Here is a 17141-nt window from a genome sequence, read left to right on the forward strand (position 1 = left end):
ACCGCGACACATTGTGACACAAGATGAAAAATATAGATTACACATTGAACAGGTTTAGTTTTTGTGATTTAATACCAAAAGCACACTTAAATAATCTCTGATGATCCGCTAAATCCCACTGAGGCTGTTCTTACTCCAACTGACTAGTTTCCCATTGACGAGCTACTGTGATGAGGTTGACATGGCAACAGAGCATCGACACTCAATAGCAAGTGTAGCACTTCTTCGGATTTTCTTTTCTTTGTGAAATGATCATGTACACAAGACAATGTGGCCATTCTTTTGTCAGGATGCTTCATTACGATATAACCCGGACACCTTTTTATTCGGCCAGCTTTCTTCTTCAGTCTCGACGAGTCTCGAGCATCCTTCTGTTTTTTTTGTTTTTTTCCGCCTGAGGTAATCAGCAGCATCCACTGTGATTGCATTTTAATTAGAAGGCGCCATTTTAATCATCTCTGGCATGGTGGAGGAGAAAGGGGATGTGGCGTTATCAATTCTATGTCCCTGCCTATTACACACAGACACACACACACACACACACACACACACACACAGAGACACACACACAATGTCTGACTCACTATGCTTGACAGGATGCATCATTTAATGGAAGTCGTAATTAACATTGAGAGCTGACAAGGCCTCCCAGAGAACCTGATGAATTAAGCGAGACAGTGATGTGGAGGTAAAGGTGAATCGAGTGACGCTAATTGCAGTGTGGTGAGATGCTTGGTCAAGAAGGATGCGCGGCTCTTTCTTGAAGTCTTGAAGTCATCTTGCAGCTAAACCAAAGTTCTTGGTAAAATGTTAAATTCAAATTAATTCGAAGTTGTGTTTCTTTCCTCTTTTTGCTCTGTTTTTGGTCTCCACCAAAAACCTTCAATTTGTATGCCTTGGTTGGCGGTCTGTCGGTCTGTCGGTTGATATCATGACCGCCATATCTCAGGAACGTCTGGAAGGAATTTCTTTAAATTTGGCACAAACGTCCACCTTGATTCAATCATGATCTTATAAGATTTTGGAGGTCAGAGTTTACAGACTTCACAAAACACATTGCTGGCAATAACTCGACATGTCTAATAGGGTCAAATGAGGAAGTGATGAGCTTTTGGACAGACATGATGTAAACTTGGTTTGCCTGGTTGGCGGAGGCATAGAACTGTGAGGTCGTAATTCTAGTTTTTTATATAGTGCCATATACTATTATGTGTAATATCAATGGGAAGGAGTGTCATTATGGGTCTGCTGGGGCAGGAAGCTGTGGTCCATGTGCAGTTTTAAACCGACAGCAGCATTTTAGAGTTATGGTTAACCTGCAAAATGTAGCTTACTCTGTCCATAAAAATGAGAATTACAGTGAAGTATCAGTTTTCAGAAAAGCCATTTGTGGTCATGGTGTTGGAGGAGTTCAGGACGTTCTGCCTTTTAGTTTTGTTCTGGAGAGCTGCGCGACCTTACAGCTCTGTTATGATGCCTCACTCTACATCATCAAATAGACATTTTGCTCCAAAGGATGTGATTTCATAAAATGTGGCCTCGACTTCCAAACAAAATGGCTGCATATTGTGTCTGAATAATCAAGTTATCACGCAGACTAGACTTTAATAACGCTAAAAGAATAAAAACGGAAACTTGAACAAACTTGGAACAAGTGATGCCTGAAAAGTTGCCTGTCTCATCCACACCTGTCCTGATTATCTTTCCCTTCTGTGGGATTAACAGACTTTCCCGACCTATCTCTTCTCATTACTAAAGAGGTCTGACCGAGGCCGCTCCTCCTACTCAGCCCGTTCTTTATTCACGGTCACGAGCTGCTCATTGCTGTCCGTCGAGGCCACCGGGCCATCCAATCACGTCACTCCTACTGATGAGCTGAAGCAGGGAAATATCAAAGATAAAAGACCTGACGAGGCTTGACCTAGTTGTTTATAGGTTGTCTTTCTGTTGCCAACACTGCGACACCATGAACTCTGTAGTCTGAGCCTATCGAGAGCTTTTTGAACAAACCCAAATGGCTCATTTCTTGGCTGAAGGGCGGATTGAATGTGACAGAAAACAACACTTCAAGTTTTTAGCCCACCGACTATTTTTTTCTGGAAACGTTTGAATGTTGAGGATCACCTGTGCAGATCGGCGAGCAGAACAATCAGTCCTCTGCTCGCTGCAACTCCCACGTGTGAAATATGAACACAGGGAACAGCTACCCATAATGCTCCTGCCATCTGCTCATTTATTAGTCTGGAACACCCAGCCCTGGTCCGAGCGTTAAAAAATCATTAATATTCATACAGCATTCATATATGGAAACGTTGGGGTATTAGTGTCAGAGACAGGATAGGAGAAGTCGCACTAATTGATGATTGATGGCTCTGCCATTAGCAGTGTGGCCCTCGGCCAGAGTTAATGCAGTACTAAGCTGTAGGCTTCTTTCATGGAGCGGTGAAATATTTAGAATTTGTGACATTGGGCTGATTTCATTCTGCAATATAATACATTTTCTGCTCATTTAGTTGCCCATTGTGTACACTGCATTATGCTTATGGTCTCCATTTATACTCATATCAAGGCATTTGTAATGTTTTCCTTGATGCTATTTAAAGTATACCTCCTGGTCTGGTTTACAATCTCTCTCTTCTTCCATCTTCAGTTGACAGTGATTTTATGATCAAATTAGGCTGCAGTTGTGTTCTTAAAGGAAGGACAGTTTGGGATACACACTTATCTGCGTTCTAGCTGTGAGTTATATGTGAAGATCGATACCATTCTCGTACCTGTGTGGTAAATTTCAAGCTACAGCCAGCAGCGGGTTATTTTAGCTTAGCATAAAGACAGGAAACAAGGGGAAACAGCTAGCCTCCCTCTATCCAAGGGTAACAAAACCACAAATTGTGATTTTTATCTTTTGCACTGATGAAACAAACAAGAAATGAATTAATATCTTTAGAGGTGCTGGAGGGTTTTGCTACTTTTTGACAAGGCTAGAAAGAGAGGAATGGCTGTTTCCCCCAAATATTAGCAGCTAACAGCTAGCTGCAGCGTCATGTCTAACTAACAGATGTGAAAGTGTCCAACCAGTAGTAAACAACCCCAAAGTATTCAATCTACATGATATAAAGAAGAGAAAAGCAGCAAATTCTTCCTTTTGAGAAGGTCGAACAAGTCCATTTACGTCATTTCCAATGACTGAAATGATTCATCGATTCTCAAAATCGTTGTAGATCAACTTTAAGAGCATCTATTAATATGTCTTGTGTTTCACTCTCTCTCACCTCCAGGTTGCCTGTTTGAAGACGAGCTCTGTTCACCGTATGAGTTCTGCGTCAATGGTAAGTCAGACCCAGAGAGTCATGTACGCCCGTACGCCCACCACACCTCATTACATCATCGACCCAGCGCAGCACTCCCCGCTATTTTTAATCATTCAGGGCTTTACAGAGAGAAAGATCGTCATTGGAGAGCTTGCTCACAGCATTTTGTACCAGCTCAGTTTAGACACATGAGTCATGTTTAAGTAAAGCATTAAAAACATCTGGGAGCCAGGCTGCAACAGTAAGAAACAGCACACAACATAACTATTAATCATTTAATTCATCTAAGTACCAAAGCTTCGGATCAATACCAGGATGTTTCCCCTTTTATACGTCGAGGTTCACCCAAACCGCAAATTGTCACGACCGCATCTATGAAACCATCTCGTCGTGGAGCACGGATGTGTCTGTGTCAGTTGTTTCCATGACAATGTGTCACCTGATGAATGGAGGGGAAATGTCGGGGCTTTTCACAGCGTGGCAATCAGCAGAATCACACACGGCGGGGATGGGGGGGGGGCTTCAATTTTTAAAAGGGGATTTATAGCATGTCGATATCGAGGATCGTCTTCACGAGAGAGCCGTCGTGAAAGGTTAATGTATTCTCCCGTAGAGGAAGGCTTCAGCACCATATTGTGCTTACGTGCACACTGGAGATCCACATCCATCCCAGTGCGTGTTTGTTTTTAATGATTGCATGCCAGCGCTTTGAGGTTGTTTGTTTTGTTTCGCTTGCTTCATTTACTTTCTGCAGATTCATCATACAATCAATTTCACAAACAAGATGAAGCCAGCAAAGGGAGCTGGTGCTTGTGCTCGTTGGCAGACAATAGAATTACATGCAAAACATGATGTGACCTATAGGAGACAGCGTGGAGTAACAAACAAGACAAGCAATGAAAAACAGGACAAGAAACAGTTTGAATATTAATATATCAATAAGAGAGGAGGATGAAAACGACCTGAGATTATTATGTTTAGTGTCTGGGTTTCTCTCTAGTTACAGTATGTGAGTGACTTGATTTTTTCATTTGTTTATTACTAACCTTGTGTTTATTTCCAGATATAAATTCATTTTCATTATTGATTATTTACTCTAGTAATCAGTCAATGATTTTGTCGATAAGATGTGAACATTTTTAGAAAAATGCTAATTGTAATATCCCAGAGCTTTATGTGATATCCACAAATGACTTTGTCCAATCAACAGCCCAAAAGCCAAAGATATTCAGTTTACTTTTATATCTTTGTGTCAAAATAGTTGCTGATTCCGGATGAATCAATATTTAAATGTTCACCAAAGTGCTTTGCAGAGAGATGCCAACTACAGTCAGATAAATACACAAAAATAATAATGTAGATTGATCCAAAATGAATAAACAAAGCATGAACATCTAAACACAATAGGCATATTGCACAGAGAAATAATGGAGAACAAAAGCAGAGATTAACAAGCTGAAACTACAACTAGCAGCCAGTTAGCTTAGCTTAGCATACAAACTGGAAACAGGGGGAAACGGCTAAATCAAACAAACAAGACATAGACTAGCTTGTTAGTTGTAAGTGGTGGTTGGAGGATGTTGTCACAAAGCCGGGCTGTTTCCTGTCTTTGTGCCGAGTTAAAATAACCGCCTGCTGGCTGCAGCTACATTCAGCGCACGGACATGAGAGCGGTATCAATCTTCTTACCTAACTCTTGTTTAAAGATGGGTTTCAAAGATACCTGTTGGCGCTGATGTGATAAGATCTAATAGTGAGGGGTAGCGAGTGGTTTGTAGATTTGCAGCAAGTTCGGAGAAGCACATTTGGAGATCTCTACCCTTATTTCCATATTAACCCAGTTTAGGAGGAAACAGGGAAGGAGGAGGCAGCGCAGAAGGGAAATATAAAAGACTGACTTTAATTACACAGTGTGCATTGGTACAGAGGAGAGTAGCCTAATAGAGGGAAATAGCTGATACTGCGACAGAAATCCCCCAGAGGCACAGCGGAGGGTCGTGGTGGGTGTGGAAGATCCATATTACCTCAGAATATCCCGCACAGCTATGACCTGGATGGTCATTTCTTTTTCCCACATCTTTTCATCCGCTCATTGTCTATTTTAGTCTTATACCACGCTCACATTATCCCTCTCACGCTGAAATATAATTACAGGCGCTCTGCTCGATAACGGCAAATATATACAGGCAAGAATGATTAATGTTCTACGTAATATGCAAGTAATGAGACCTTATTTAGTTGCTTCGTAACCCTCTACATACATTAGATTTACGCTCTGTCACTCTCCATCGGACTCCTGATGAGCAGCAGCCGCCGCCGCCGCCGCACAGACAGAGGATGAGTGGGAGTAACTAGGTCTGCCACTTCAACTCTTCCCCTGGTCCCTGAAGGAGTAACCTGGTTTATTCTGGGCGAGGCCGACCGTGCTCTTCCTCACCCGTGCTGTTGCCATGCAAAATGGCTGATGGGGAGAGCTGCTCTGTGTGGAGTCGATCGGCACCGGTTTACACGCGGTTGTCATTCACAGTACATGTAACAAGTAGTCATCGCCGGTGGAAGTTTTCATGTGTGTTTTTACTTAATGTGGCTTTTATTTGACCGTGAAAACAGAAGTCTGCAGATTGATCTAAATGAATTTAAAATGTAGAATATGAAGCCAATGTTTGCACAAGTGTTCATCCCCTTCATAAGGACACACCCAGATCATGGCTGTTGTGACCAACTGCCCTTTGGTTCATTATTTCAGCTGCTATCAGGTGGCTCATATGAAGTTTTCAAAGATAACGTTGGCTTAACACTCAAAAGGTTCAATTTTTGAAACAATGGGAGTCTTAGTCTGTCTCTCCGTCGCCGCTCTGCAGCCCTCTTCATTGTCATTTTCCATCCACCTCTGACTCGCCTGCTTTGTCTGCGTATGGGTCCAATCCTGCATTTCTTGAGTCGTGACGATGGGTCTTCAATTTCACACATTTTATTGGCTGTGGCTAACTTTTACTTTCTGTTTTATATATCTTTTTAAAACTACTTTGATTAATTGGGAATACTTTTTAAAGGGTACATGTAGCAGCTTTAATAAATGAGGAGAAAAAGCTCCCTCAATATGTTCTTCTACTGCTGAAGTTATTGTGTCATTGATTTAGTAGGTCAATTACCATCCTCCATATATCATTAGATCTTCAGCTGTCATGTCTCATTTTGGAGCCAACCTCTTCAAATCTTTATTTCCATCTTCAGGGAAATACATTCTCAGGGGTTCCTCTAAAAGGATATGTGATTACCCCGAGACCGGACATTCATTTTGTCTTAATGCGACTCTCCACAGTATGTGGCTTACCGGTATGATAAGCTAAGCTAAAGTACAGCGGATAAGTGCTACGAGCTTCCCTGTGGGCACCGGTTGTCTCCTAATAAACACTTAACCAACGGCGTTTCATCGATTGGTGGTTATCTTGCCTCCACGTCCGCACTGTATTTTTGATTTAAACGGTTTAGGTGATACTTCTATTGATCGGAGCTTGCAACTGGTTCAACTGTAGCATAAACACTTTAAAGTAACCACCGCAAAATCTATAATCCCAAACAATCTTCACGGGCGGAGAAAGAGCGGCAACGCAGTTGGTGCAATGAAATGAGTCTGTACAACAGCTTTAACAAAAGACACAAGCTCTTTGGTGGCAAATATGTGAAAATATAATGGTAGAATTAAAGATAAAAATAAAATGTTACAATAGAGCTCATTTATATTCCACAGCAAGTTGAATATGCAGTCTGTTTTGATGTAGCTCTGAGAGCCTGGTTTATCTTTATTAATTTCTGTATTTACATGGAGATTGCGGTGCATGAATAAATGTAATTATCATTTCAAAGCCACAATGTTCACATTAAAAAAAGACCTGAATAATCTGTAAGCACTTCAGTTTCTGTTCTTTTCTTTATTACCGGTCTGCATCTGGCCGGTCTCGGTGCGTTGATTCGGGCCTATTCATTTTTTCATGACCTGAGTTGCACAGCTAATACACCTGTTCCAATACCTCTTAATTTGCCTCCTGGGTCTGTCTTCTCCTCCTACCGACATACAGTCTTTTCGAAAATGCTCTGCTGACTGTCAGCTTTAGTGTTCGCTCCTGTTATCCCAGAGCATTAGCCTTCACAGTTTAAATAGCTTTAGCTGCAGCCGGGTGTCGCTCTGTCTGTCACAGTGGGAGGAGAGACGGTGTCTTGATTTACAGCTCTTTACCTTCCTTTTTGGCTGAAAATCTTCGTCTTTATTCCCGTCAACATGGCGCTTATCCAGACGTAGCTCGTCTTTAGTGAGAATGTCACTGATTTGTGGGACTGTACGTTGATTGATTGCTTTTGTTCACTGTTCCATGCATTATGGATCGGACTGATCCAGGATCATTTGCATTGCAGTTGCCTTTTGTTTGTCAGAGTGACACAACTTGATCCATTGTCTGCTTAATATTACCCTAAACCTGACAGATGATCATTAGAAAATCACTTTGTTCTGCTCTGCTTGATAGATTTAGCTTCATTCCCAAATAGCCTCGGATGGGTCGGCCCTATGGATCTATAGCACTAATGCTGTCTGTTATCTACTGACATATTTAAGGAAAAGCTCCCTGATATTTAATTGCCCGGCATTTCTGTTAATTTCAGATTTGAGCAACCCTTCATGCACCAGACACATGCTGCGCTCCTCCAACCCTTAAATTAAAATGTTGTTCTTCGCTGTCAGAAAATCGGTTTCCTGCTAACTGTGAACTACAATGAGCCATTGTTGCTCGATAATCTCAGTATTGTGAATACACACTAGAAAGTGACAGAACGGTGCTTTGTGATTCATCATGCATGTGGCTCCGAATGGTTCAGCATCGCTTCGTTAAATCAATCGACTATAATGTTTGCCAAACAAGGATTTCTTTGTTGTTATTGTAAAATAGCTCTGACTTCTATTTTTAACGCACACAAGCCGTGTGTGTCTGTGTGCCTGGTGGCTATCGGGAATGCACCTGACAAACGGAGAAAGTAACATGTTTAACACCAGCCATGGAAACCAATTAGGAATGCAGAGCATCAAGCGTTTTACAGTTTCCGGTGACTTGTTATGTCACCAGCCTTCCCTCATTTCTTACATAATATGTGATATTGTTTGACTGGGAAAAATAAACCCAACCAGACGTGTTTGAGAAAACTCTATATGACAAAATGACAAAACCTCATGTTTTTATATTAACCATGTCACCCGCGATGATGCCATTAGAGAAGTTGGCAAAGAGTAAGGAGACCGTTGACGTCTGGTGATTCAGATGTCTGTGACGATCATCTGTGCATCTGTAGGTGGGATGTTTTCCTCTGCGCTGTTTGAGATCCTAAAATAACTCCTGAGTGTTATACTGTGTTGTCTATGCTAATTCAACACCTCCCACGGGCTTCTTCCTGTACAGAGCTGTCATTTAGCGGGTCACAGGCGAAGGGGGTGCGGGGAGGGGAGGTGGGGGGTGCGTTTAGAATAAGAATTCAATTTAGAGCCCGACATCACGTTATTATCTTTGTAATCATCAGTCGCTGACTTTTACACTGAACATGGCACTGTAATTAAATAATTTTTAGTCGAGGGGGAAAACTGATGCTCGCTGATTTTTATAGATGAAATAAAAAAGAGCAGTTATTAAAGAATATTATTTTGTTTTTTGCTCTTGATGCAACGACGTTCCGCTCTTTGAGTCAAAATGCTAAATCACACAGATGATTAAAAGATATTATTGATCATGCACCGTGCATGAGGAGACAAAAATATTTGCATGTAAAGGATCAGTTTGTGTATTCCACGGTCCCCGACGTGTCACCGGGCATCAATGATGTTTGACGTTTGCTGTCATTGTCCGACATCTTGGGCCTAATTAACGGGATGCTGTGGTGCATGACAAAGTGTTGATTCACATCATTAGATCACATCTAATCACAGTGGCATCCTCACACATGCTCGCACACGTTGCCTGATTGCACACCCACACCCACACCCACACACACACACACACAGATGAGATGGCTCAGATCGGAGCTGCAGGATTGATCTCCAGAGATCATCTGAGAGTTGGACTTTCATTTAGTGAGTTTAGCCAACAACAAGATGCATGGATTTATCTCTCCGACTGAGAGAAGACGACAGCAGTCATTTATATTCCAGGCGTTACGTCTGCACGCTGCTTTCTGACCCCCTGATCCTCAGCATCCTTCTGAGGTCTAGACCAGCCATTGAATTACGGGGCTGATAGCGACTCTGTCGCGTGGATTGCCTAGCAACCTGTATTGAGTGAGGCGGGAGGCCTGCTGATAGGGACATCACCAGGGTCCCTGATAAAGTCCTTCCTGCCACAAACGGCGGCTTATCGCCATGCTGTCAGAGGAAAAATGTCAGCTATTAACCCCCCCCCTCAAAACATGACGTTATGGGTGCGGACACAATGCAGGTGCCACACACCAGTACAGCATTTGATCGCGGGGCAGATGGGCTTCAAATCTCTTTGATGAATGTCTCACATCTTTCTCATGTGTGCTTCTCCCTTTCAGCTATCAAAACATACCCCTCGTGAAACAGTTTTCACAGTTTTCCCATTTTCTTTCTCTGTAGACGGAGTGTTTGGAAGGTGCCAGGAGTTGGCCGCTGCAGACCTGTACACGTACGATGTTTCTTCCTCTGCTGTGCAACGCCTCAGGATCCTCCTACAGAAACTGGCTCACAGAGGTAAATACTGCCTGTTTGCCTGTCTGTCTTTGTCCGACTGTGTGTGTGTGTGTGTGTGTGTGTGTGTGTGTGTGTGTGTGTCCACCCCCCCCCCCTTGTTCAGCAGCCGTTATCAGTCATGTACAGGGCTTACAGCAAATGCTCGTCCACTGCCATTGTGTGACGCAAGCCAAATAAGCCAAGCTGTCTCCTTGGCTAGCGTAGTGCGCCACAATTGAGCTAGAACAGGTCATTTGACTCATATCGGGCCATTGTTTCGCCATCATCTCCTCTAACTCCTGCAGCCAATCTAATTGGCTTGTATGCTGGTGGGACATTTAGAGCAAATTTTGTGGATGAGTAACTGAGAGGTGTGCAGTGTGCATCACCTTAGGCAGTCTCTCCTACTCAATCAATGGCAGCAGCTAATGTGTTTGCTATAACAGGTTACATCTTCAGGGGCGTACCGTGCATTTACAATAAGATGTCTTCATAACAGAAGTCACTAAATAGCTCATTATGAATGCAGCAGGAATTTAAGGGTTCACGTTTCCCCAACCTTGGAGCCATGTTGGAGTCATGCATCTCCTCAGTTCTGTCACGTTGACATCGCAGATTTTGTATTCATGTCTTGTCTTGTTGTAGCCACACAACAGCTAGCAATGACTGGAGCCTCCAGGCAGTCTGCTGTTATGGATCCATTGCTATAACTGCTAAAAGAAATGACTTTGGCTTGTTTGTTTTTAACAGACAACTCTTGGAAAGGTATTTTCTGCCCATAAAATGAGTAAAACTAGCTTGTTAGACACAGGCCCGTATTTCTAGATAATTTCCTTGGAAGTTTCCTCGAAATAAATAAGTAATTTGGTACTAATCCTATTTGAACTATAGAGACATATAGAGCTAAGTGTTTGATAATAAATAAATGATGGATGACCAGTTACTCAGGATTAAATGTAGCAGTTCTTCCAAGAAAATTCCTAAATACTGAAAGAGAAAACTTGTCAGGAAAGTAATAATTAACCAACTTATTAGAAAATTGTGTTTTACATTTTTTTTTAAATATTTTCTCCACACATTTGGCAGCCTGTAAGTACAGTTATAAACCACCAGGGGGCAGTAGGAACCTTTGACACAGACCGTGACCACGCGCATCAGCCCTCTAAATATAATTGGCTTTGCAGGCCATTCTGAGCTTAATATCTTTTAACAGGCGTGAACCAATGTTGAAAATCATTAAGAGCGAGCAGTTGGTTGGAGAAAATCCCAAAAAAAAAGAGGGGAAAAAAACGAAGTGATGAATATTAGGCAAGGCGAGACCACACGTTTATTCTAATTACTGCTTAGAAATAAACAAACGAGAGTGAGGAGGATCAGAAGAGATCCGGTGTGTAATTTTCCGCTGCTCCGTTTTTAAAGAGGTGTTCAAATGCTTCGGATGCTTTTCTTCACGACTCTGACCTTGTGTTTGTAGACGCCCATTTACAGACGCCGCAGACATGACATCATCACTTTGAATCATTTTCCCCCTTTTCTGCCTTCTAGAGTCACACAGAGACAGAGCATTATCTTTGGATTAATCCACAATGCACTGTTAACACTCGGTGGTACGCTATTCTTATCAGCTCAACAGCTATTGAAGTGTCATCTTTGAGACGTGGGGTGCACATTTTTCTTCTTCTTTTTTTTTTTTCCCAGCTCAGACAGAGTCACTGAGACCATTGTACTGTAACCTAAATTGAAGAGATGAAGGGGAGAAAAAAATATTGAGGAGCATCAATGGAATCGATTTACAATCCTCTTTATCTTTCATCAGAGATGCAGGTAGAAATCGCACAATCTCTGCTCACTGCACAACACCAATGTCATTCAGATCAATAGAAATTGACCCTTGTACAAAAGGGCTTGGGTTGTCTGGCTGTGTCCCCCATTGGCAGGACACAATGTCTGGTATTCCATTTTCATCAATACCTTTTGAATGCAAGGCCCTGTCACCCAACTGCAAATTACTTTTATATTACACAGCACCTAAAGCCAAGCCGCGTTAGTATTCACCGTGTGCAGCTTGTCTGTACACATTTCATAGGCAGGCTGCTGTCACATTGCTGTGGAGTCATTGTGGCTCTGCTAAATGTGTGCGTGCAGACTGGGATTGTGTGACGATAAACAGGAGAGCTAATTCAAGTAATGGACTAATTTGATGTGCAATACAAAGGGATGGAGCATTTAATTGAAAACACCGCCAATGTCCAATCGTAGCATGGTAGCCATATCTAGACAGGACAGGTCTGTCTAGCTGTGGATTTTGCCACATATTGGGGGTTGTTGTAAACAAGAGCAACAATCTGTATTCATCCCGAACTCCCGACTGCAAATTAGTTTTTTCCTAGGATGGCGAAGGCACGACCCGCCCTGCTTGGTGCCGTCGTCGGTTGGGTTGATGAGGCTTAGGCGAGAGGAGTGCGATTGATTAGGGTTAGAATGTCACGGTAAACCAATCAGAGTATGGTCATGTCTTCGCCATCCTAGGGAAAACGTATTCGCTTCCCGACTAACTAGCCTACTAGCTACATACAGTAGTAAGCCAGCTTTAGCGTTATTTACAAAGGCAAGGGGCATGGCATTAGTTATGTTCAATATCTTTTGGGTTTACAGGTTCCGATACCTGCTCATGACTACAACATCCACATTGATGACACGCATTTAATATAAGGCACAATCACCCAACAATTAAAGCGAATTTTCACTTGTTCGTTTGGCAGATTTTTTATTTATTACAAGCAAAAACACCTTGTATTCATTGTTTTTTGTTTTTTTAGGTGCCCTGTTTTCCAGTGTATTTGTATTTAATTTAATTCACATTCCAACAACCCCTCCCAAACTTATGTTAGCTATTGTTAATTTTCCAAATGCATCGGTTAGTCCTCAACCTTCAGTCCGTATCTCTTGTAAAAGTGTTATAAAAATGAATAAGAACAATAAGGATTAAGCAACTGAGTTTAACGTTAGCATTGGCTTATAGGGCTTAGCCAGCGGTCAGTTGACAGAAAAAGGTTAATTCTACGTTTTTTTACAATAGTTCATGTCATATTTTTCGGTTCCTGGTCAGTAGTCATCCTGTCGAGCTCCATACTCTCAACATCAGAAAGAATCACGTCAGAATGTAACCCTGGCGTTCATGATGCACCACGGTAAACTACACTAACCTGCAGTCGATTCACCTCCTGACCCTGTGCAGAGCGGTGGATACTCTCATAGCACTGACAAGTGAAGTAAGATGATGCACTGTGACATTTACATTATAGCTCCATTGACAGGAGGCATCAGTCAGGGACAATCAGCGACCATAAACTGACATTATGTCACTCCAGCCACTGAAGTACGACATTCTTCCTGCACAAAAATGTCTTTTTTGACAGACAATCGACAAAACCTATTGTTGATTGTCCTCATATTCTGCTCTGTCTGTTCCTTGACAACCTTGCTAGATGGTACTGGAGAGATAAAAAAAACAAACACGCCAGACACATCACACACTAACATGCCATGTTGAAAACTTGAGTTGTTATGAGGAAAACAAGAGTGCTTTTATTGAACCGTTCAGTGTGAGGCCGTGTCTGTGAAGGTGGACGGATCATTTCAAAGAAACCTGCTGCAGATTTCTACTCCGGGCAACATGATTTCCTTCACAGGAAAATAATCGTTTATGTCCTTGTAGATGTTCACCAACTGTTTTTTGCAGAAATGGCAATATGAAATTACTTCAGGAGAGGTGATGAGGCGGTCACGCTTTGTTCAAATCCACTCAATTTTATTTTAAAGATACAAAATTTATCAGCCCGGATTTGGGGGAAATGTGTAAAATAATGCATAAGGTGTTTAGAATATTTGCATTTTAAGTGTGTAGCCATAAAAAAAGGTTACATCCCTCGGTGTAAACAGCATACAGCTTCAGGGAAGAGATGGAGTTGATGGAATAAGACCATAAAGCTACCAAACAAAGTGTGTGAAGTATTTCAAGAAGAAAACATCAATATTCTACATTATGTTTTTTAAGTAAATGTAATGATACTGTACACAATGTATTCATATTTCCTGCCCTGTAGGTTTGTGAATTTGGATTGACACATTTCTTTTTGACTAATTAGGTAGAACTCGCTGCTAAATTATTCACGCTCTTCTCCATTAATTCCTTTAGAATCAGTTGGTGGACAGAAGTATAGGAAAGGGGAAAATCTGCATTTCAAAAACAGCAGATGAAACTACAAGACGTGTAGACAGGATCCCATCTAATGGGCTCTGAATATTTAGGAAGCCCCTCTCTCTCTCTCTCTCTCTCTCTCTCTCTCTCTCTCTCTCTCTCTCTCTCTGTCACACAGAAAAGAGACAGGAGGCCAACAGAAATATCTCGCTTGTTTAAAAGCTGTTGCGCTAATGGCAAGGCGTTAATTAACTGAGACGGAATACTATCCTTAACAGGCAAACCACCTGGCAGTACTTGCTCTTCCTCTGGACTAACAGATGCATTTGCATGACATTTAGGCTCGTCAGTGCCTGGGCAATCAGCTGAACTGTTGATTGAGAGAAGTCCAAACGTAAAGGCCCCACCACTTTTACTCCTGACTTTTTCTTTTACAAAATGGTTCACTTTGATTCTGTAATTTGCGCCGGCACACCTTTCCCCCCCCCTCAAGTGTGCCCATTAGAGACACACAACAACATGGTATGTATGGAAATGAGTGCATCCCCCAGGAGACAGGAGGGGGGGGGGGGGGGTAGAGGTGTCACAGTCAATGAGGCCAGCTTCATCCTGTTGTGGCGCCGTCGCACATTCACCATGAACCCATTTAACCAGCTGCAGTTAACCGCAGGTACCATATGGATCCTTTAGGGCTGCAGCCAGTGCTGATTTCCCCGTCCCCACTGATGATAGCGTAAATGATCATCACCGCGCTAATATATAACAAGTATACACCACATCGGTTAAGCCATGGGTAGTTAACTGTCATTGTTGTACGGATGGATAGCTCAGCTGCGTTCCAGAACAGCGACAACATACGCTGCTTTGTGCTCCATTCAGCGCTGCCAGGAATGACTGGAGGCATCTGTAGCTGCTCTGCATTGCTCAGATCCTCATCTGGTGCTTATGAATATCTATGAGAATACCCAGAGTCTATGGGTGAGAAACCAGCCTAATGAAGACATTCAGCTATGTTGATGCTTTGTTTTTGTTTTTTTTGTATTCTTTAAAACCCAGGCTGAATATTTATTGCTATTAAACAAGTCCACATCATTAAGAGCAGCATTGTTTCTTACGATGGGTGTGGTGAAAAGTTAGGCAGCTGGGAATGTAAGCAGTCCACGCAACATAATGACTTCGTTCTCATTAAAAAAAAAAAAATGCTTCTGCGTTGAAATGAAGTGTCATCAGTGGACATCTTGGCTCCTCAAACAAAAGTGTGATATCTGTGGTATTTCTCTGCTCTTTGCCGATGGAATGCTGTGCCTCTTGGCTCATTGGGAATGAAGCCATGTTTTGGGTATCTTTTTTGCTTGGGTAGCTCCATCTGGTCCTGGCACCAGTGCGCTTTGCCCCTGCCCAGGAGTTCTGCATCCCAACTATGCGTTGGCAATTAGCAGAGATGTTGGCGAGGCATCAGGCTGCAGTATGACATTCTCCCTGGGCTTGTTGACTGGCTGTAGTGTGTGTGTGTGTGTGTCTGTGTGTGTGTGTGTGTTTGTGTGTGTGTGTGTGTGTGTGTGTGTGTGTGTGTGTGTGTGTGTGTGCACATGTCTGTGTATATACAAGTGTCTGTACATGTGTGCATGAGTTTGAATGTGTAGTCGCGGCTTACTTTAAGTGTGTCGTCATTGTAGACCTCTTTTGCTCTACCATTCGGATTCCTCCTTGCTGTTTTGTTTATCATGAAAAGATGATTTAACTATACTATATACTATATATACTATACTAACGATTACGTCAAAGTAGAGAACTTAAACACTGTACAGTCACCATTTATATGAATACTGTGTCAAAGAAACAATATTTCCAGTCTTGTTTTTCCATTTTTTTTGCAACTAAATATTAAATGTTGAATCTTACAGACACTTATACTGTTTATAGTCAATTTCCCTCCAAGTATTTTGTAAATATTCTCTACATTGTAGTCTTTTTTCAGTTTATTGCATTTTGTCGGAGCCTGCCGTTGTTTCCATGTGATGGCTTTCTTCCAACAGAGAAAAGTATTTTAAAGAGATATCCCATAAGTTTATCCAAAATATTCCCAAAACCATATGAGTCATTTTGCCGCCAACATTCATGTTGTCCAAGTGAACAATTTTGGAGTCACAACAGAGCCAGGAACTTGAGTTGGGAGTGTTAGTCTGGCTTTTCCCATATGTCATGACAGGCATCCTCAGTTTTCCAGACCTGATTCTCTCTCCCATTTCTGTTCATTACCAAAAGTGTAGGAGATTTTTGAGTTTTTTATTCAATTGTGTAATCTAAATATTAGATGTTTGTTGTCTCTCATCGTCTATGCGTCAATGAATATGTTGCTTTGTTTGATTTATTTTCCAAAGTAGTGTTCGATCTGGAGGTATCTGCATCAATTTGTTAAGGGGTGTTCTAAAAAAACCTCCACGACTAAAGTGTTTAAACTCTGCATCATATGCTGCTTATTTCGATTTGGAATTTCAGGGGAATATCAATCTTTGTTTCCAGGTTTGACATGGCAGGACGACATCACCCAGCAGGTCATCTCTAGAGAGCTCTCCAAACTGAGGTCTGTTCCTCTCCGCCACCAGGCCTCAGCTCCGAGCCCGCCGACCGCCTACAGCAGCTCCAGAGACGGGAAACTGAGTAGAAACCTTCAACAGTACCTGGCGGGCCTGGGCTTCCTGCCGCAGTCTGAGGTTGACGGAAAACCAGGAATTCAACGACTGGGAGCCAACGTTCAGGTAAGAGTCTCTCACGCTGTGGGCTTGTAGCAGTTGCTGACTTTGGAGTGGACAGGTGTGACAAGTGCACAAAATCATGCAGGTTAACAACAGAAGAGGGGAAGTGACATGTTAAATTGAGTTCAGAAAACTCTTTTTCTGAT

General features: G+C 42.2%; 1 protein-coding gene across 1 annotated transcript in view; it reads left to right on the forward strand.

The window, feature by feature from the left end:
* ptprn2 (protein tyrosine phosphatase receptor type N2) overlaps positions 1 to 17141 on the forward strand; it is a gene marked incomplete at both ends in the record, with an annotated part of 111910 nt that overhangs the window by 10685 nt on the left and 84084 nt on the right. Inside the window, 3 exons of the mRNA XM_079181270.1 lie at positions 3279 to 3329; positions 9946 to 10059; positions 16763 to 16998. Coding sequence (XP_079037396.1) covers positions 3279 to 3329; positions 9946 to 10059; positions 16763 to 16998 — 401 coding nt within the window. The remainder of the gene's footprint in view (positions 1 to 3278; positions 3330 to 9945; positions 10060 to 16762; positions 16999 to 17141) is intronic.

This window comes from Pholis gunnellus (assembly GCF_910591455.1).
Source record: "Pholis gunnellus genome assembly, chromosome: 20".
Taxonomy (NCBI): Eukaryota; Metazoa; Chordata; class Actinopteri; order Perciformes; family Pholidae; genus Pholis; species Pholis gunnellus.